The 22,818-nt window shown below is 37.3% G+C and overlaps 1 protein-coding gene and 1 long non-coding RNA gene across 4 annotated transcripts in view; one reads left to right on the top strand and one right to left on the bottom strand.

Annotated features, from left to right (window-relative positions):
* RBBP7 (RB binding protein 7, chromatin remodeling factor) overlaps positions 1–16,734 on the bottom strand; it is a 28,860-nt gene extending 12,126 nt beyond the window's left edge. For all 3 annotated transcript variants that reach the window (XR_011968062.1, XM_072614273.1, XM_072614274.1), the window contains exons 1-6: positions 16,383–16,734; positions 15,089–15,233; positions 10,787–10,932; positions 3,711–3,884; positions 2,416–2,531; positions 23–183 (exon numbers count right to left, since the gene is read on the bottom strand). Coding sequence is in view for 2 of the 3 variants with exons in the window: in XM_072614273.1 (XP_072470374.1) it covers positions 23–183; positions 2,416–2,531; positions 3,711–3,884; positions 10,787–10,932; positions 15,089–15,233; positions 16,383–16,398 (758 nt within the window). In the remaining variant the exon portion in view is untranslated. The remainder of the gene's footprint in view (positions 1–22; positions 184–2,415; positions 2,532–3,710; positions 3,885–10,786; positions 10,933–15,088; positions 15,234–16,382) is intronic.
* A 113-nt stretch (positions 16,735–16,847) lies between these two features.
* Positions 16,848–19,103, top strand: LOC140506747 (uncharacterized). Its single transcript, XR_011968065.1, has 2 exons — positions 16,848–17,209; positions 17,692–19,103. It is a non-coding gene; the product is annotated as an uncharacterized lncRNA (long non-coding RNA).
* The last annotated feature ends 3,715 nt before the right edge of the window (positions 19,104–22,818 follow it).

Raw genomic sequence — 22,818 nt, 5'->3', positions numbered from 1 at the left:
AAACTAGATCTTTCCACCTTACATCATAAGTTTCTGGTCATCAGCAACAGATCCAAATAGTGATTCATGAAGTAGATGCCACGCCACATCTTCTACAACAGCAGAATGACCAGTAAAGATTGCTTTGGCATCAACAATTTTGCCTTCCTTTGGGCCTGCATTTATATCCCATAAACAGACAGTCTGCAAATAAAAAAAAAAATCCACAAGAAGTGAATAAAAATACTCATAAGAAACAAAACCATTCCAAAATATTTACTATACAACTTAGTCTTGAAAGGAGATAAAAGTTGTGAGGGAATAAGAAGAAACTGCTTGCCAGGCACAAGCAATAACTCTGTGAAGGCTTGGAGACTGAATTCAGAGCATGCCTAGTAGTCCAATTTAGATAATAGTATGCTGAAGTCAGACTGCAGAGAGCTTTAAATGCCAACTTTGTATTTTATCCTAGAGGCAAGAAGGGAGCCACTTAAGATTTTTCTAGAGTGTCCAACTCAAGGCTTTCCATCAATCACAGGTCAATAGAGCAGGACCTGGAAGATGACCATAATCTGGACAAAGTTACAAAGTTTTTTTTTTTTAATGTTACAAAGGTATGGTTACAATGTGTCAATGATATTGCCAATGACATTATGAAATCATACTGTACAATCATACAAAGTGGTATTTGCTCAGGGATCTCATCTTATCTGTGATATTAATAGGGGAGGAATGAGGAAAAGAGAAGAGAGTTAAAGGCTTCATTGGATAAAGCAGGATTTTGGCTAACCTCAGAAAATCAACAGAATGGCAACAGGGGAAGATGAATAAAAACACTAAGTTAGAAGCTACAGGGTCTAACGCCAGCAAGGGGAAGAGTGAATAATAAGATTAAATATAAATACATAGGCTGGGGATAAATCATCTAAGACATTTAGCATCTAGGTGCTAGAGGGCAGACTTTTTCAGTAGGTAAATGTGAAACCATAGGTTTTTGAGTCAGAGGACTCCAGCAGCAGTATGGGCTGAAGACGGATGACAGCAGAGGCCAAGAGACCTAAGATGAAAAGTGGCTATTTTAAGGGCAACATATACATGTCTTACCAAAATGATGAGGCTACTTCTGTGGAGGCAAAGGTTCTGTTTGATAAATCAACAAAAACTTTAAATACAAGTGGTACTGTTTCCATTTATAGACATTTGGGGCAGATGATGCTTGTGAAGATCAAATGAGTAATACACATCAAGCTCTCGGTAAAACTGAAAACATTATATAAATGTTAGCTATTATTATTAAACAAGTAACTGTGGACTAAAGTAGGGATTCTGAGACCTGTGAACCTGGATGGGGAAAAAAAAGGTCAGTTTTATTTCAGTATAATTAGTTTCCTTTGTGTAATCTTATAAATTTTATGCAGTATTCTGGGGAGAGGATCCATAGGATTCACCAGAAGGCCAGAAGGTTCAGAAATCCCTTGGCTAGAGGATTCACTGACAAGAAAATAGCATTTCAGTTATTTCTTTCTTTTTCAAATTAATGTAACAATTTTTCTTATTATCTCCCAATTCATACTGGGAAGTAGGATATAGTGTTATTTTAATCTACTGATTAGTTAAAGTGGACACAAGAATATGAAATAATTATTTTGAATTATTTTATATAACTATTGAATCAATATATACCATACTAATAGATAAGTTATTTAACACTACTACTATTGTTAGCAACAACTAACATTTACACAGCTTTTAAGATTTGCAAAACTCTATATGTATTTATCATCTCATTTGAAACTCACAGTAACTGTGAGGAAGGTGCTATTATCATTCCCATTTTACAGAGTAGGAAACTGAATCTGAGAGGTTAAGCAATTTGTTTAACTAGGTCACAGACCTAGGACATATTTGCATTAGGATGTGACTGAGGTCTTCTGGATTCCAAAACTGGTCTAAACATGATATATTCACAAAAAAGTGTTGGAAGCACTTCATAAATAATCCATTGTTTGTTTAAAAACTGAAGGCTTTTCCGTCATGAATCAATTCACAATATTTTTTAAAAATACTTTGGGATCCTCAAACTCATAGTGGACAGTTTAATATAGGAATATAGTCTGCCATTTCCCCTGAAGCACCATTAGGAGCAACCTCTCAACATTATATGTACTTTCAAACTAAGCTGATGGGTTGGTGAATTTTGTTTAACTGCTTTTGTCTTCTTTGTTGGAGTGGCATACTGGGTACAAGAGTGGGGAGAGACAGATTTTAGCATAAATATGATGGTTTTTTTTTTTAAAAGATAATCAATAAAAATATTTAATAGTACATCCTGAAAAATAATTTATTTATGTTTCCTATGTTGACTGCAGTACAGAATTATTCCTAACACTTAAGGCAACCATTTGAAAATTAGATTATGAAGAACAAATTTCTCACATGGTCATCAGATGCACTTAGAAGATGTCCACTCAAGTTAGAGTTCCAGGAAAGACCATAACCTTCCTTTTGATGACCTCTTAACCTAAGATCAGGATTACATTCTCCACTTGGGTCTTAAAAAAAAAACAAAAATAAAAGTTAAATTGTACTTGTTACACAATTTATGTTAGAATAATGACTTGAAATAAGTATTCTTACTAGCAGCAAAAAAAAAAAAAAAAAAGTTGCACCTGGCTCCTGTTAGTAAGGACCATGTATATTTCTTACTTTTAATACCTAGGGGGAAAAACTACTGAACAAGAAAGAAGACATATTCTGAACAGATCTGAATACCAATTTGCCCTCCTTAAATAAAATCTCTTTGAAATGACAAAAATCAAAACCCAACAATAACAGTTACACGCTGAAATATAATTAATTACAGGCTACCCTTGAGCTTTTTTACAAACTAGATTTAAGGGAAAATTACGTATGTTTCATATATCACCTTTCATATGAAATCTTTTTTAAGAGTTAGCAGGGTCATCTAGTTCAACATTCTAAGTCAAGGGATACCGATCACAAAATCCTTGTCAAGTAGTCCTCCGTTCTAGGCTTGCTGCCAGCGATGAGTAAGGTCATTGCTTTCCAAAGCAGCCTAATTTATCTTTGAACAACTTGTTGCCAGAAAATCCTTGTTTGTCTTAAAAGAAATCTTTCTCCTTGTAACTTTCCTCTGTTTTGGACTTGCCTCTTAAAATAATCAAATAAACAAAACATTCTAAATATGTGAAGATCTAGTTTGGGCTCTGTCATTAAATTACTGTGTGACTAAAAGAAATTCAGTTAAATTTCCAGGGCCTCAAGTTTCTCATTCTATAAAGGAACAAAACGACCTTTGTAATCCCTTCCAGACCTAAAATTCTATGATTTTAAGTCTCCCCCTTCTGCCCAATCTCCCTGAAACTAAAAGTCTCCAATTCTTCCAGACATTCCTTCTATGTCAAGGTTGCAATTCTTTTCGCCATCCTTGGTTACCCACTTCTGGGTCACTTTAGTTTACTGACATAATACTTCAAGTCTTGTTTGAGGGGCATAGGAATACTCTTTTAAAAGTATTATTTTCCAGAATTCCATAATTTAATAGCTTTCAGTTAAAAAAAGTTTTGTCCTATTCCCCCTTCCAATTAACTTTTAGAAATGTTATTTTGAATTTCCTTGTAATAGTCAAGAATTCATCATTTAAAGTAAAACAAAACAAATGAGAAACACAGTAAGTCACTACAAGTACAGGCCCAACAATTATTACTTACCTGGTTTAGATGGGTGTTTTGTATAATCAAAAACCAGCACATCAGAAGATGGTGTTTTTGTAGCAATGATACAAGGGTTCTGGGGCATGTAACGTGCACGATTTACTTCTCCTTCATGATTTATTTTTATTTCAGTTTCGATTTTTCCAGTTACAGATCCAAAGCCCCCAAATTCTAATTTAATGGGAGAAATATACATAGAATTAACAGTTAAAAGCTATTTAGCTCAACAGATTTTAACTTGAATAACTCAACATGATCACACAAACTAGTACAAAACTGACATTTAAAAAATAAATCTTTAATTTGTGTCTATCTTAAGCTTTACATAATTTGAGACCCCAAAATTACTTGAACTAATTTGCATTAGAGATATCACTGATGGATATTTTATGCATGTCTGCTGTGAGGACTTTATTCTCACCAAGAAGAACTGGCTGCTGGGGTGGAAATGATAGAAAACCTGAGAAGTCATCATCCCATCTTATTTTTCTGAGAGTAGTTTAAAATGTACTCAAAATTTTGTTAAAAAAAGATTTTTCATGGACTCTGAGAAATGACTGGTAGGATCCCACAGACTAACAATTCACAGAGGAAATCAGTACAGGAGAGTTGGAAAGCTTTCAAGAATAAAATTCTGAAGACACAACATATATTTTTTTTAAAGGCATGTACATGAGGTGTAACTGAAAAAAGAATCGATGGATTCTAAATGCAGATCAAAGCATACTACTTTACTTTGTGTGTTTTCTCTCACGACATAACTAACATGAAAATGTTTTACATGATTACACATGTATAACCTATATGAAATTGTTTGCTTTCTCAATGAGGGGGGAGGAGAGGGAGGGAAATTGGAACTCAAAAAAATATTTTTAAATTTAAAAATTATTTTTACATGTAACTGGAAAATGTATTTAAAATTTTTTAAAAATCAAGGAAAAAATGTGAAATATATAAGAAGAGTAATATCAGGAGAATGCTACAGCTAAAAATCAGTTCAGAGAAAGCTAAGTACAAAAAAAAGGGATGGAACTACTGTTCAGGGTAGATGACATTAACAGCCAAGTGAAGAGCAAGCAGCTTATTTTGTTTTCCCTACCAAAAATTGGAAAGAACAGAACAAAAATAGCTAAAAAAGACTTGATACTCAAGATAAATAGGCATAGCAAGAGAGGCAAGGCCAGCTGCCTTTGATGATTGATAGATCATCAAATACAGTTAACTATATTCCAGGGTAATGAAAGAACTAGCAAATACGACAGCAGTCATTTTTGAAAAGTCAAGGAGAATACTAGAGAGGTACTGAAGGGCTAGAGAAGGGCAAAGAATGGAGTCTGCAAACTAATATGACCGATTTCTGGTACAATTAAAGAATAGTAAACATTTGGAATAAAAAGAATGTGATGACGAAAAATGCTACCCACGTTGGAAGAACTGATGGAGTCTGAATATAGATCAAAGATTAATATTTTTCAGTTTCTTTATTTGTATTATTTGGGGGTCTCTTTTCTTTGACATGACTAATATGGAAATGTTTTGCAGGATTGCACACATGTAACCTATATCAAATTGCTTACTGTCTCAGGGAGAGGGGAGGACAGAGAGAGAATTTGAAACTCAAAATTTTAAAAAACATATGTAAAAGTTTTTTACACACAACTGGGAAAAACATTATTTCTTAAAAATTAAATAAAGAATGTGATCATCCAAAAGGCAGCATAGCTCCTTTAGGAACAGGTCTTGAATGCTCAGCTAACCTTGTTTCTTTTTATGACAGGGTGACATCTCTGGTCAGTTAACATTTGGAATGTTATGCAATTTAAGGTGAAAGCTCATGCATCAGAGAACCAAATGTCCAAGGTTCCAAAAAGGGAAAAGGAGGCATGAGGATGAATGATGACTAGAATGAAAGTAGTACGGTATGGAGATAGCTGGGAAGCAAAGGTCACAAAATTTAGCAAGTCTGATGGAACATTATTATGGATTTTGAAATCCACTAATACAAGGGTAGGAGTTAGGCAAAAGAGGAAGACAGAGAACCAGGTGATGAACTCCTTAACAAATAAGTTTCAAGTCTGTGGGATGTTTATAAGGCTTCACTACAGTGTGAGATAGAACATCAATTAGGCTTCATTTATTCTTCCTAGATCCATGCTTAAATCCAATAAGGATTTAGTCCTGTTCCCTGGAATTATAGATGATCGAGTTGCTAAGTAAGTGCCAAAGCTAAAAATAGGAGACTGCTTCCATTATTTGACCAGAATGTCTAAGTATGAACGCTTCTTAGCAGCCATGTAATCCCACTTCTTCCTGTAAAAAAATGCTCTCTACAACAGACCCAAGTAGCCTCTGTTTGGACATTTCTAATGAAGAAGAACTCAATAGAGCCCAATCCACTTCTGGACTGCGCTCATGGTCAGGAAGCATAAATTTGCTCCTCTTTCTATCCTCTGAAAGACAGGTCTGATCCCTGTTCAATGTAATGGATCTTCAATTTATTTGAGAACGGTTATGATGCCCTTTCTTCCAACCTCATCCTCCTATCTGCTGCCAACAACCTCAACTTCTTCGAATGGTTCTGAGGCATGATGCTTCACCATTACGGCCACCTGTCTCAGAACGCTTTCCACTTTATCAACGTCCTTCCCAACATACAGTGCTCAGACATGGTCCAAACAGGGCAGACTAAATGGGACAATCACTTCCCTGGGTTTCCTGATTCAACCCACAATTGCATTATCTTTTTGAGCCACCATATCACAAACCTTCAAATCTTTTTTAGCATCAACTGCTGTCTAGCCATGCCTTCCTTGTATTCTGCTTGCAGGTTACTTTTTTTAATTCAACAGTTTAAGTCTAGATTTCTCAAAATTTAATCTAATCAGATTTGGCTCAATTTTGACTGCTGAGATACTTTTAGAACTGAGTCAATTTCCGCCTCAAACATTTGCTAGGTACAGGATTTGGACAAGTCCTTACCCTTCTATGTCTTTGTTTTCCTCTTTGTAAAATGGAAATGCCACTATTTTTGTCCACTAGTATTCAACAAGGTTGTTTTTGATCAAAGTGCTATTTAAAGTTCTATACAGGATGTCCAAAAAGTCTTAGTGCAGCTTTAAGCTATTTAAATCTCTAAACTGCACTACAATTTTTTGGACATCCTCTATAAATCTAAGCTAAAAGTATCATTAATCTATTTATCCATTTCACCTACATTTTGACCCTGACACCTCTACCTAAAATCAGTTCTCATCTTAAAACAAATACGGTCTCATACCAGGAGCCTCAATACAAGTACTACTAGTTCACCCCCAAGATCTCATAATCAACCCTTATTTCTTATCTTCTTTACCTCTCTTGGATTCATCCAAATCCAGAGAAACTTCTCTGCTCTCATTGATCAGTGCCTCTTTATTCACCCAGACCTTTAGTCATTCTCTGGCTTCAGCAGACTTTCTGACCAATTATTCCACGCTAACTATCCTCACTACTACTCCTGACCCTACAACCCTTTGGTAGCTGGAATCTAAGAATGAGGGTCAGTATGTCCATAGTAAATGGAAAAACAAATAAAACCAGGATGTCCTCAATCCTCTCCTCCTTCAAGTTATCATACTTGCCTTTCAGAATGTTCCCTATATAATCTTTATTTGTCTATTATCTTCCCCCATCCATGAAATTTCTATGAACACTTTTAGCACCCAATTCCAATTATTTCATCATTTTTTTCTGCTCAAAATTTGCAAATTTATCTCTCCTTGAATTCTAGATAGAAAACCTTCACTTCTATTAAAAGATAAGTCAGTTTTAGTTTTTCCTGATTTTTTCTTCCTCTACTTCTCTTTTTGTTTCTAATAGCACCTAAAAAACTCTCAAAAGTAATTTTCCACAAAGATACCCTTCCTAATCTTTCTTGTCTCTAAAATCAGAAAGTAATTACTTGCACAAATTTTAGCACTTATGAATGTATGGTCTTGCAATATTCATTACTTATTTCATTCATCAGTTCCTTGAGATTGGGAGACATTCTTATTTCATACTGATACACACACACACACACACACACACACACACACACAGAGTAGCTTATAAAGTCACTTACTGTAAAGATAGAGAAAACAGATTTGAATTGAATATTAAAAAACTTTGCAGTGAGCATATTTTTAATTGGTAATTTTGCACAATTATTTAAATATTTTTTCTTTCAAATAGATCACATTTTATTGTCAAGGTCTATGTTCAAACTAATATACTCTTTCTTTTACATCCCCTAGAGCAGCCTGGCACAGTGATGTGTGCCTAATACATTTGCTCTAATGCTCATTGAAGTGAAAGAGTCCAAAACATGATGAGGGATTGTTGTATGTACACCTTTAATCACTTGCCTACAGATTCTTCCTCTGTGTGTGCATATATTGGGACTCAACAGCTTTTGCTAGAAGAGATGACTTCAATGTCTGAAGGATAATTTTGGTTTGATGGCAGAACAATGCATGGTTCATCTACATCTTAAGTCTCCTCTCTCCCTGCAGTACAAGCATAGTAGAGTCAGGGATTTTTGTTACAGTGAATGTCTATTATGTAAAAGGTATCAAAGAAGACATTTGCTATATAATTCTTAAAGATAATTACAAACTGATACACAAAAATAGGATGCAAAGAACCCTTTATTGCAATCATTTTTAACAATGCCTTTTTTATCCATCCAAAGTGTAAAGTACATAATTTACCTCCTTCTTACCTCAATCAATATGACTACATAATTTTCTGTTCTACAATACTTTGATGTTCTCCAAAGTTATTGAGGTTTGTAGCTGCTGATTTAGTATTGTACATTTGTACTCAATGGCCACATAATTTATGTTTGCTTGGATTTTTGCCATGTTCTTGTAGCTGTCACTTTTTACTACAGTTAAGGGACCTGCCTCTAAAAATTCCTCAGCTCTATAATTTGATGCTTCTAGAAACCAATGTGAGTTGGTAAATGAAGATAATTAGAGAACTGCACCTTAAACTTTTTTTTTTAAAACTCTGAATAAGGACCTAATAGATTTTCCTGAGCAAAGTAAAAAACTTTGCTGTGTGGAGACTCTGTGACATCTACTTGGGTTGGTTAGAGTCCTTTATCTTCTTCCAAATTATCTCCTGTGTTCTAAATAGTTCAGTTTGCTGGCTAAGTGAACCCCTGACTAAGTGAGATGTTATTCCAGTAAGCAGCTAGGGGATAAAGAAAAGAAACATAATCTATTAAGTGCTTTTAAAGTAAACCCCTAAAAGAAAATCTCTATGAAAGAAAAATGTATACATTAAAAAAACCCACAAAATTACCATATCATAAACCATAGCAACTTAAGATACTTCTTTCACTTCAAATAAAGACTATGCCTTCATTTTTATCATCACAGCTGTCTTTCTCAAAAAAGATAAATCCAACAGTGTGATTATAGTGTGTACAGAGATCACCTACAAACTAAATTTACCTGAAAACTAAGATCTAAATTTGGACCAACATCATTATGGTAAATTTTCAACGAGGTGACATATGTCCAAGTTATGGACCACATTAATTTCCTAATGACTTATATTAATAGAATATTCTCTTTAAATCTATTTTCCCCTTCTGTTAAAGGGCTTTTCCCTTGACTCACCATGACCTGGAAGTGAAATTGGATTTCCAAAGGTTTTGCTTGCAGAGTCTGGCATGTCCTACTAATCTGGAAACATTTAAAGTTAAACTATCTAATGATAGTTTTATGTCTATTTCCTGAGTACTCTAGCTACAGTAGGTGAGGTTCACCAATATGGTTGCCACAGGGATAGATTTTTCAGTTGTCAGCAATTTCAAAGACCTATAATCTGTAATGCTGAAGAGTGTAACTACACTAACAAACAGATTCTGGAAGTGATCTCAGCATCAGATTGATAGAAGAAAAGTAGCTAGAAGTTACAGATCAACTAAGGGAAAATCATAAATAATTTCTATTCCAGTTCCTAATCAACTTTAGGAAAGTAGAAGAAATTAGGGTAAAATTTTCATTTTGTAAAGAGCCCAATTTTCCATACAGTAATTTTGGGTTTCAAAACAAATGCTCAAATACAATAATGCAGCTTCTCTTGTGACAAAATAGAGTGCTGAATTAGTAGTCAGGAAGATCTGGATTCAAATCCTACCTCATAACACTACTTAGATGATGCCAGGACTTACCACCTGAAAATGGAATCTGACTCAATAACCTATAAAGTTGCTGTTAGCTCTAAAGCTATGATCCTGATTTCCACTACATCCTAATAACATACTATTTGAATAGATTTTGCTAGAGGAATCCAGGGACAGGACTTTGACACAACAACACATTTGGATAATTTCATGACATGGATTTCTAAGGACTATATGTCATATATGTTTGTATGTCATACTGACTTAAATATCAGAAATAATAAGAATATCACTCTGACTTTAATACCATTAGAAGCTTTACTCTGCTGGTTAACTATATACCAAAAAACAAAACCAAATTATTTCCTTTTTAAGCTCCACAACTGCTCTTCACCATTTACCCTGATACAGATTCTCCACTGACATTATGCTTCCTTCTGTCCTACAGGTATCAGAAAATATTCTTGCTACTAGTTGGCACAGTGTTTCCTGAACAGCAGCCTCAGGTGTTCTTACACTCACAGTATGCAAAGGGTATGGGTGCCAATGTGCCAGCACTGATTCAGTTCACAAAGATCTCACTACAGGGTTGTCATTTCTTGAACAATTAGCTATTTTTACTAACTTATTAACAAAATAGATGACTATAGTAGAACACAGAGAACATAAAATAGTATGATTTTACTACGAAATAAGGAGAGAACCAGCCCATGAATATTACTTTAATTCACTTAAGAGACAACTCCCTGAGCATGAAAAGTTATATATTATCACATCATTATCACCACTCACAACTGTGATAATATAAATTCAGTCTTCAGTTTATTTTTTATCAAAACTGAGTGTCTTGAGAGGATGTACTCAGGAAATATACAACCCCTTTAATACCTCTGATAACAGTTCATAGGATACCTACCTCCCTTCTCACTATCATAATGGGAAGCATCAAACTGTGCATCATCATTAGGAATCTGTACTCGTGCAACCACTAAATGGTTCTGCTCATCAGAAGTGTGAGTCCCCAGTACTAGCCAATGAAGGGCATAATCTTTTCCTTCTGGTCTGTTTAAAAAAAGCAAAGTAAAAATCACACAAATTCTATAGTAAACATCTAGCTTCTGACAAAAGCAATCTAGCTCTTAAAAATGGAGACTAAAGGCATACAAAAAATTTCAATTTGTCTAAACCCCAAGAAACTGTTCTGACCATATATGCAGGACTTTCTTTTTCTCCCAGAGCAGTATAATGCAGAAACTCTCACGTTCCAATTGGTTCAAGATTAGCAAGAAACCCAGGAAATCTAAGGAAGCTGACTGAGTGATGAGAAAATGATGTAGTGACAGGGATATGTAAGTAACACTGGTGCAAGGATTTTCTCCACCTGTATCCTGAAGATGTTGCTGGGCACAAGTTTCATTCAGAAGCATTTTCTGACAGTTGGATAAGTTGCTAGTACATAATAGCATCTTTTTTCCCCCGAAGAAGTAAATTTGTTACCTTACATACTAGCAAGTTTGATCAAATGTATTATCTAGAGAAATGTTGCTATTTATGATTTCAACATCTGCAACTCTTCCTTAATTTGTGCCATCCTATCAAGCACTAATGTTCTATAATAGTTCCATATTAAGTATGAGGAGAAAAAAGTGAGTCCAGTTATCTCATACTTCAGATCAGGCACAGCACCTAGTACCTCCTTAAAAGACATGGAATAAACTAAAAATGATTTGTCAGATAAAATCCTTGGTCCAACTCCTCTCAGCCAACTAATACTGAACTTTCTCTCAAACACTGAGTCTAACTAAATGCAATAGAGGATTGAAAAGTAAAAGAAGTAACTTTCACTTCCTGAAAACCATTTCCTCTTAACTTTTCTGCCACTATTTATTAAGGGAGGCAGCTCAACAATGGACTCTACAAGTGACTTTTCAAATACTGAGTAAAATATTGAAATATTTGATGGTCTGATAAAAATTCTCTTTTGTTTTTATTTCCAGAAGCAATACCGACACTGATGAGAGCATAGTTCTTTTATTTAAGAAGTTGTTTAACCATATAATAGAGAGAGAATGGATCTATGATTGATTTCACTGGCGAAGAAGGCTGCCAGTGAGAAACTTCTCTGCAATCTATACATTATAAGGTTCTACAAAGATTATGTTATAAAATTCTTTTTGGTACAACAACCTGATAGGCCTTAAGTAATCCGAATCTCTACTAAAGACCTAAATGATTTAGCCTAAAAATTAACAGCAAGAAGCTCTGCAGCAGAATAAAAAGAACGCTGGGCATTAAATCAGAAGACTTAAGTTCAAATCTGGCTTCTCACATGATTAACTAGCTATGTGAAACTAAACAAGTTGTTTAATTTTTATGTGCTTCTGGCAACTCCCTAGGACTCACATGGTTGTGATATGGACTGGTAAAGGAAGAAGTTCTTCATGCTTAAAAAAGCCCCAGAGATTATTAACTGAATGTACAAGTTAAAGAGTGATGTCAGCAGGAAAAAAAGTAGAGCTCCAAAATGTTACTCCTCAAAACAGTATTTTTTTCCCTCCTAAGTCAATTGCTTCCATGCAACTGTAAAGTGAAATACTACCAGTGACAGACCATGACGCAGATTTACTAGAGGATAAAGATGAGTATAAAATTATGTTAAAATATATTTGAAAAACAATATTATTAATAGGCATGATAAGAAATGAACTACCCATCATTATCCATAGATTTCTGAAAATAGTTTTAAGAAGTTGATTCCATTTCCTATTTTAATGGAGAATAGGACAATTTTCAGAAATGAATACTGTACTTCTCTGTCTGAATGCAGGTCACTGACATTCTAGGAATTTACAAGATTTCAGACAAAGATGTATATACCATAAAAATCCGAACTGGAAGAAATGTGGTCATCGTTCACTGCTGCATTATTCTCTACTCCCACTTCCATTTGATACTGCTTATGAAATTAATCAAAAAACACCAACCTAAGTGAAGCAGACTTTCTGTTAAACACTTTCCCTGAAGAGGATATTGATAAGACAAAATAACAGATTCTGTTTTAAGACATTTCCTAACAATTAAGCCAGAGTGGGAGTAAAGAACTGTTCTAAAATGGGTTGAAAGTAACAGCAAACTATTTTGGATTCTCAGTAATAATCTTCGAAGTTTATGGAGGTATTCAATAGCAACAAGAGTCTGTAGGAAAAAATTAAGGTTTTATATATTAATGCTAATTATTTTTATACTTATACACCCATATATACTAGGAACTGAACCTTGCAAAACTGAAAAAGAACATTTCTCAGTTATTTATTTAACCATGCCTAGAAACTAGTGGGGGTATTTTTAGAAAGCTACGGTTTCTAACATTACTTACAAATTAACTAGAGGCCTTTGGGCTAGGAAAAAAGGTGTGATATTATTAATCTCTAGTATTATGCAGCAATATGGGAAGAATGGGGGGGGGGGGGGCGGCAGTGGGAAATAAATAGTTCCCATAATGTTATCTCCCAATCCATCCAGTCATTTCCTTTATTATCTGAAAAGTATAGAGAGACCTGATCAGCAATAACCTCAACATTCTCTTTGCTACCAGCAAGCAGATTTTTGCTGGCTTGTCAATTTGTCTGTAGGGGAAAACAAGGAACAGCACTAGCAAAACAATTTTCTAGTAGGTTCCAAAATGCTAATATAGCAACTCATTTATCTACTAGGTGGTGAAGAGGATAGAGCTCTGGGCCTAGAGTCAGGAAGACCTGAATCCAAATCTGGCCTCACTTAATAGCTTTGTGACCCTGGGAAAAATCATTTAACATATGTTTGCCTCAGTTTCCTCAAATTTAAAATGGGGATAATAATAGCACTTACCTTTCAGAGTTGTAGTGAGGATCTAATGAGAGAATATATAGTTAAATTTGTATAATTGTAAATTATACAATTATAAATAAAATTATAAATTTGTATAATTGTAAACTGTTGCGCACAGTACCTGGCACATAGTATATGTTATATAAATGTTGTCTATTATTACTCACGTTATTTTCTTAGGGAATGGATATGTGAGGTTTGACTACATTTAGATGTCTTTCATCCAAACATACTGCCTAAACTCCCTGTAGGTGTTCACTATTTAAATATGGAAAACGAAGAAACCAGGGGCACTTTCATGCTATTTCTTCCACAATTCTTAAACAAGAAATGAGGAAAACAAACTCAAGAGGGGAAATAGCAGGTTATTTGATAAAGAATGTCATAAACTACTAGCATTTAACTGAAAGACAATTAAGAAGATCCGAATTTTCATATGTAGAATGAACCAACCCAGAATCTGAAATCAATAATCTACTCATTATAATCCAATGTTAAAATACCATGTTACTTAGTTCTTTCCTCTGAATCAACTTAACTTTGCTCATGTATTTGTACAACACATACAAGCACAAGAGTATTCCACATTTTCTAAAGCCAACATGTGTGGGTAGGGTATAAGAAAGCACCACAACCTATAAAGAAAATGAGCTTTATATTATGTTCACATCTTAATCAACAAAAAAATTAAACAAAGTAAAAATTAATCGGATTAAATAATACATTAGTCCCCTTAGTCTAATTTTAATTATTTTGGCTGCATACCTAAAACATAATTTTTTTCTTACATTATTTCAGTTTACACTACAATTTGCTGAAAAAAATCATATACACTTAAGAGGAAACTAAAAATTATATTTTAAAATACTCAGCACTAAATTATTTCCAAAAGTTACTCTGTAGCAACCTCTCTTCCTTACTTCTACCCCAAACCTTTGTCCTTTTCTCCCTATAGCAAAAAGTACTCACCTGTAGTTTTGAGATATTGCTTAAGCAATATTTCCTGCAAAGGCATCCTTATTTACAGTCTCTATTTCGTTCATAAAATTATATTCATCTTGAAATAATACCCAATACCTCACATTTGACTTACTTTAGCTATATCCAACCTTAGAGTTTGTCCTTTATGATACAAAGAAACCATACATTCCAGCAATAATTCTAATTGATTCTAAAATTATGGTTAAACGTCTTAACCCCTATTTTAAAAACAAAATATATGCAAATATTTGGAAGTAGAAATTTACAATCCCCCAAGTCTCCCCCTTCCCCTCATCCCAATATCTGTTCTGTGAAAGTAATTTTACTGTTTGTAAAAGTAATATTACTGAATTGTTTAAATTTTAGTTACCTAGTTACATCAGGAAGCCACTGAACAGTAAGGCTGGGCCATTCGAGGGCATGTGTCATAACCAAGTCATATAAAAATGGGGTATTCTTTTTCCAGATTTTATATTCTTCATTGATAACCCGCTCCTCCACCGTATCTTCAAACACTGAAAGTAAGAGAACACTAATTAATATGCTTAACTAGTCTAGGAACTTCAAAGAAGCTCAAGTTTTGAGAATAGGCATATATGGTTAGAATATGAGCTCCTTGAGGGCAGAAACCTTGTTTGCTGCCACTGTTATCCCTGGCACTCAGCACAATGTAAGGGAGATACTTAACAAATACGTAGTGAAGGATATCTTTAGTCAGGGCTAATATGATTCTATTAGACAAATGTTTTGAACTTTTTAAAACCTACCACATCTGTCATATTTTGGCCCTTCCGGTTCTGCACAACTATTAAAGAGTATAACCACAAAGACTTTCCTGGCAGCCTTAATATCTAGTCATTTATTTACTGCAAAAAACAAGCCAATATTTTGCAAATACAGTTTGGCCATTATGTAAGTAATTATTTCTTGGGAATTCAAGTTTAGGCACAGCTGACATCTGCCATTCCACCATGAGTCTCCAGAACCTAGTACTGCAAGATGCCCTTTCAATTACACAGCAGAGTCTGTGGAGGGGAAGGCGGCAATCTGACAGGAAAATAGGAATCCAGATTTCGGTGGATGGCTCCTCCAAAATAGAAATGACATCTCCAGCCCTCCACGCACTACACCAACTCAACAGACGTGCCCTTTGACCATACGTATTTGTTACAATCGTTTTTTTTCCAATGGAAAGTAGCGGGAGAGAGGGGAAAAAACCGTATTCATCATTTTTAAAAATCAAATTTAATTTTTAAAGCTATGCCTCTCCCCCTTTGCCAACCTGCGAAGAACAAAACGAAAACTAGGGCAGTTTGGTTGGGCCTCGCGGCCGCACCCGAAACCTGGGGTAGCCGGGAGCCCGGGCACCCTGGTCTCAAGGATGGTGCTGAAACTGCCGCAGGACCAAGGGCACGGAGAAAGAAAAAGCACTTGTCTCGCCTGTTTCCCAGCCCCCCGGAAGTGCCCAGGGACCTCCGGGCCGCGTCCCCGCCCTCGCCTCCCCCAAGCTGTCCCCGCCGCCCAGAGCCTTGTTCGCGCCTTTCTGGGGCTGACACCCCGGGCGCCCCCCCCCGCCCTGGCTTCCTTCCACGACCCGCGCACGCACGGAGCGCGAACCCCTCCAGGAGCAACCTCTTCCCCGTAACCCCCCGTTCCCCTCTTACTCTCTTTATTCGCCATCTTGTGTCGGGCAGTGCGCCCCGCCGGCCGCCAGGCCCCTCGGGCGCCGTCTCGATCTCCCCCGCTCTGGCCGCGCGACGCTAGCCCGCCGGGGCGCAGACAGTCTCCGCCGCGTCACCCAGCGCCCACAACCCGGAGCCCCGGACGCCTCCGCCACTTGCTTTCTAACCCCCTCCCCCCCTTCCCCCCGTCCTCCGGAGTCAGGCCGTGCAGCGCTGCTTCCCCCGCAGCCGTGGCTGCTCGGACCCCGACCTCTTCCCTCTCTCTTTCCAAACTTGGAACGAGACTTTCAACCCGCGCCTACCAGCCCGCTCCGGTCGCAAAGGCGCATGCGCACTACGAGTCCCTAGAGGGCGGGACAGGAGAGGAGAAGGCGGCCAAGGAGGGTCAGAGAGCAAACGGCGCCTCCGCCGCAACCAATGACAGGCGGCGCCTAGGCGCGCGTGCGCACTGTAGGGTGTACTGCTGCGGGGGCGGGGGGAAGGAGAGAGAAACTGAGAGACTGGGAGAGAGAGGCGGGGAATACTCGGGATCCGCGGGCGGGAGCTGGCGCGCACCTGGCCAGTCCTGCCTTCCTTTTCCCCTCCCCTAGTTATAGAGGAGATTTTGCACGTGGCGTGGAAGTCCTAGTAGTATTGCACTAACCGGGGAAATGACTGCGTGTTGGGGAGCGGCCGCCAGGAAGCTGCGGTTCTCGAGTCTTGCGAAATCCATAATCGTGTCCTGTGTTGCTAGAGGAAAGACCCTTGACCTTCGCAAGCGCCCTTGAAGGAACTCCCCGCGCAATGAGGTTGTCCCCTGCAGCGCGCAGGTGAAAAGGTGGGGGTGGGCGGTGCTCTGCGTGCGCTCGCCGCCGGCCGGCTTCCCCAGGAGCGCGCGTTCGTCGCATCTGGAGATCCCTGGAACGCCCGCCCTTCCAGCTTGGAGGTCCTCGGAGCCGGCGGATCAAAGCGCTTTAAAGTGGAGGCGCCCCCTCCCATGCGTCTCCGGGAGCCTGTGGGCTGGCGGAAGAGCTGCCCCTCCCTGGATGGTCGGACCGCCCTCGCCGGAATGGGGGGCCCCGTTCATTTGGGACCCCATGACAGCGGAGGCGCCGCTGAGGAGGAGGGGAAATCCGCCTGCTTCTGTGCCGGCTGGAGCCCGCTCAGGGTGCTTAGACCGGGTCATAAAATGGGCAGAAATGTCCTTCTAAAAGTCGTTCTTAGCAAAAAAAGGCATCAACTTAAGTATAAAATGCAAAGAAAACCAATTCTGTTGAAATTCACTTATCAGCTTTTTTATTTACGTCCACAGGCCTCAGGTGAAGAACTCTTCTAGACAGTTCATTCCTCCAAATGGAATTTTTGTTATTTTGTCTGATTCAAAAGTTCTGGAACTACTTTGTGTCATGGTCCCCATTGGCTGTGTGGTGAAGCCTCTGGACCTCTTCTCAGATTAATGTCTTAAAGACGTAAAATAAAATACATAGGGTTACAGTTCTATCAAAATAGTTATTATTTTTTAAGTTCACAGACCCTAAAAGGCCTCGAAATGGTGCAATGGAAGAAACAAGAGGAACTGCTTCTGTGCAGCCTTGGAGGGTCCATTCCTTTAGTCTTCATGTATAAAATGATAGGGTTTGCCTAGATGCCAGTCTGGGCCCTTGGAGCTGTAATTCCACCCTTCTGGACTGGACTTTGTGTTCCTCTTACAAAATCAGGGCTGTGCATGCTGTGGCATCCTTTGCTTAACTTTGCCTCCCCTCTTTCAGGGGAAGCACTGCCTTTCTCAGAAGAACCAAGGCATAGTGCCCATGGGGCCACTTCATTCTTTGGCCCTGGTCAAATAGGCATTAACCCCTCCTGGCCCTGAAGAAAAGACTGATAGAGGAGGAGGTTGGCTGGATCTGGGTATGGAGGAAGTGGACACTGTAGGCTCCACACAGGGGAAGTGAGAGACCTGAGAAGGGAATGATGGTGCGGGGATACCTCAATACTGAGAAGGCTAACCGGGGGTTGAAAACTGTAGGCTCTATATACTCCTGTGAGAAAGGGCCCCACTGTGAAAATACATAAGGAGTAGAGGAAATAATAATAGTAATGCCTTGCTTGAATCACACTTAATATTTTTAAAGTGCTTTCATTGTACAACCTCATTTGATCTTCAAATGAAATAGGAAAGATATTGTTAATCTCTATTTTACAAGTGATGTCACTAAGACAAGGAAATGAAATGACATATGGGCAATTGTTTAAATAGAGTGAGAGGTTTAGTTTTCCTAATTTTCCTGTTTTCCAACTCAGTGATTATTTGACGATGCCATGCTACCTTAGACTTGATGTGGGGAAGGACGGCCTTGGTATTAATTGACAAAAGCTATGGAGAGTTAAAGACAACTTACTGTAGCAAAGAGAGCACTGGACTCGGATTCAAGCTACTCAGCACTGTAACTTACTACTTGTGGGCAAGTTAAGGAGTGTATTTATTTATACAATGAGGGGGTTGAATTAGATGATCTCTTAAGGTCTCTTCCAGTTTATAAATATGTGAAAACAGACTTGCTATTTGTGAAAACCTAGGGTTATTGTTCTTTCCATAGTACAGGGTGTATGACCTTTCGCTGGCAAGAGAAGTATTATAATAATAGTAATAATCCTGTGCCTTAAAGTTTACAAAATGCTTTGACTTCTCCTTAATTCAATTTAATAAATATTTCGTAAAAGGCTTCTATGTGCCAGGTTGTGTGCTGGTATTTTAGGGATGGAAAAAAAATGACATTGTCCCTGTCCTTAAAGAGCATACATTCTATTGAGGGAAACAACATGTACACGGACAGGTAAGCTTAAGATACACTGATAGTTTAACTAATATTGAACCATCCCTGAATCCCTGTTATTAATCCCACCTGGTTATAGTGTATGATCCTGGTGATAGATAGCTGTAATCACGTCAACATTCATTAGAGAAATTGGTCGATAGTTTTCTTTCTCTGTTGTGGCTCTTCCTGGTTTAGGTGTCAGCAGAATATTTGTGCCATAAAAAGAATTTGGTAGGACTCCTTCTTTGCCTATTTCCCCGAATAGTTTCTATAGTTTTGGAATTGTTCTTTAAATGTTTGGTAGAATTCACTTGTATCCGTCTGGCCCTGGGGATTTTTTTCTTGGAGAGCTCATTGTTGGCTTGTTCAATTTCTTTTTCTTAAATGGGGTTATTTAAGTATTCTGTTTCCTCTTCTGTTAATCTAGTCAGCTTATGTTTTTGTAAATATTCATCAATTTCACTTAGTCCATCAGATTTATTGGCATATAATTGGGCAAAATCGCTTTTAATTATTGCTTTAATTTCCTCTTCATTGGTGGTGAATTTATCCTTTTCATTTTTGATACTGGTAATTTGGTTTTCTTATTTCTTTTTTTTAAATCATATTAACCAGTGGTTTATCTATTTTATTGGGTTTTCCTCCCCACAAAAACAGCTCAGTTTTATTTATTAGTTCAGTGGTTTTCTTTCAGTTTTATTAACCTATCTCTTGATTTTTCAGGATTTCCAACTTGATATTTGATTGGGCATTTTAAATTTGTTCTTTTTAAAGCTTTTTTTAGTTGCATGCCCAGTTCATTGATCCGCCCTTTCTCTGCTTTATTGATATAAACATTTAGAGATATAAAATTTCCCTTAAGTACTGCTTTGGTTGCATCTCATAAACTACGGTGTGTTGTCTCATTGTCATTCTCTTTGATGAAATTAGATTGTTTCTTTAATTTGTTGTTTGACCCACTCATTCTTTAGGATTAGATTATTTAGTTTCCAATTAGTTTTTAGCCTATCTTCCTATGGCCCTTTATTAAATGTAATTTTTATTACATCGTAATTTGGAAAGGATGAATTTAATATTTCTGTCTTTCTGCATTTGTTTGCAGGGTAATTATGCCCTATGGTCAAATTTGTATAGGTGCCATGTAATGCTAAGAAAAAAGCATGTTCCTTTCTATCCCCAATTTTCTCCAGAGGTCTATCATATCTAACTTTTCTAAAATTCTATTCATCTCCTTAACTTCTTATTTTGTGGTTAGATTTATCTAGTTTTGAAAGGGGGAGGTTGAAGTCTCACCCTAGTATCATTTTGCTTTCTGTTTCTTCCCATGACTCATTTAACATCTTCTTTAGAAATTTGGATGCTATACCATTTGGTGCATATATGTTAAGTATTGATATTGCTTCATTTAACAAGATTAGATCTATTTTTGCTTTTGCTTTGTCTGAGATCATGATTGCTACCCCTGCTTTCTTTTTACTTTAGCTGAAGCAGAATATATTCTGCTTCAGTCAGTCTTTTACTTTTACTTTCTGTGTGTGTCTCTGGTTCAAATGTGTTTTTTGTAAACAACATATTGTAGGATTCTAGGTTTTAATCCACTCTATCTGCTTCCATTTTATGGGTGACTTCATCCTATTCACATTCACAGTTATGATTACTAACTGTGTATTTCCCTCCATCCTGTTTTTTCCTTGTTTATACTTTTCTGTCTCCATTTTCATTCTGTCCTTCCACACCAGTGTTTTGCTTCTAACAACCTCTTCCTTCAATCTGCCCTCCCTTCTATTAGCTCTATCTCCTTTTCTTGTCCTACTCCCCTCCTACTTCCCTGTAGGGTAAGATAGATTTCTATACACAACTCAGTGTGTATGCTACTCCCTCTTTGAGCTAGATCCAATGAGAGTAAAATTCAAGCAGTGTTTTACCCCACCTCTCTTCTTTCCTTCCACTGTAATAGGTTTTTTGTGCCTCTTTGTGTGATGTAATTTACCCCATTCTGCCTCTTCCTTCTTCTCCCAATGCAATTCTCTTTCTCACCTTTTAATATTTTTTATATCATTTCATCAAAGTCATCTTATACCCACACCCTCTGTCTATGTATACTTCCTTCTTACTGTCCTAATAAAGACACAGTTCTTAAGAGTTAAAAGTATCATCTTCTATATAGATGTGTGTGTGTGTGTGTGTGTGTGTGTGTATATATATATGTTTACATCCCTACAAAGGGATGTAAACAGTTTAATCTTATGGAATAACTTAGGTTTTTTCTTTCCTGTTTACCTTTTTATGCTTCTGAAGTCTTGTATTTGAAAACTGAATTTTCTGTTTATCATTGTCTTTTCATCAAGAATGTTTGAAAGTCCCTAATTTCATTGAATGTCCATTTTCCCCTGAAAGATTATGCTGTTTTGCTGGATAGTGCATTCTTGGTTGTAACCCAAGCTCCTTTGTCTTCTGGAATATCATTTTCCAAGCCTTCTTCTGGAATATCATTTTTATATAGAGGTTGCTAAGTCCTGTATAATCCTGACTATGACTCCTTGATGTTTGAATTGCTTCTTTCTGGCTCCTTACAGTATTTTCTTCTTGACCTGAGAGCTTTGGAGTTTGGCTATAATATTGCTAGGATTTTCATTTTGGGATCTGTTTCAGGAGATGATTGGTGGATTCTTTCAATTGCTGTTTTACCCTCTGGTTCTAGGATATCAAAGCAGTTTTTCTTGATAATTGCTGTCCATGCTCTTTTTTTTTTTTAAATTATGACTGTCAGGTAGTCCAATAATTCTTAAATTATTTCTCCTGGATCTATTTTCCAAGTCAGTTGTTTTTCCAATGAGGTGTTTTAAATTCTCTTCTATTTTTTTCATACTTTTGATTTTGTTTGATTGATTCTTGATGTCTCACAGAGTCATTATCTTCGACTTAGCAATTTTTTTTTTATTTTTTTTATTATTTTTTTTTATTAAACTTTTAACATTTATTTTCACACATTTTTGGGTTACAAATTTTCTCCCGTTTTTTCCCCTCCCCCCCCCAGATCCAAGCTTTCTAATTGCCCCTGTGACCTATCTTCTCTCTCCTCTGTCCTCCCTCCCTGCCCTTGTCTCCGTCTTCTCTTTTGTCCTGTAGGGCCGGATAGCTTTCTTGACCCCTTAACCTGTATTTCTTGTTACCCGGTGGTAATAACATTACATTTGGTCCTAACACTTGGAGTTCCAACTTCTTTGGCTCCCTCCCTCTCTACCCCTTCCCCTTGGAAGACAGGCAGTTCAATATAGGCCATATCTGTTTAGTTTTGCAAATGATTTCCATACTAGTTGTGTTGTATAGGACTAACTATATTTCCCTCCATCCTGTCCTGTCCCCCATTACTTCTATTTTCTTATGGTCCTTTCCCTCCCCATGAGTGTCGACCTCATATTGCATTCTCCTCCCCCTGCCCTCCCCTCTATCCTCCCCCCCATCCTGCTTGTGCCCCTGTCCCCCACTCTCCTGTATTATGAGATAGGTTTTCCTATCAAAATGAGTGTGCATTATATTCTTTCCTTTAGTGGATTGTGATGAGAGTAGACCTCATGTTTTTCTCTTGCCTCCCCTCTTTATCCCACCACTAATAAGTCTTT

Source organism: Notamacropus eugenii, chromosome 5 (genome assembly GCF_028372415.1).
Source record: "Notamacropus eugenii isolate mMacEug1 chromosome 5, mMacEug1.pri_v2, whole genome shotgun sequence".
Lineage (NCBI taxonomy): Eukaryota > Metazoa > Chordata > Mammalia > Diprotodontia > Macropodidae > Notamacropus > Notamacropus eugenii.
This window is presented reverse-complemented; position numbering and strand designations above follow the sequence as displayed.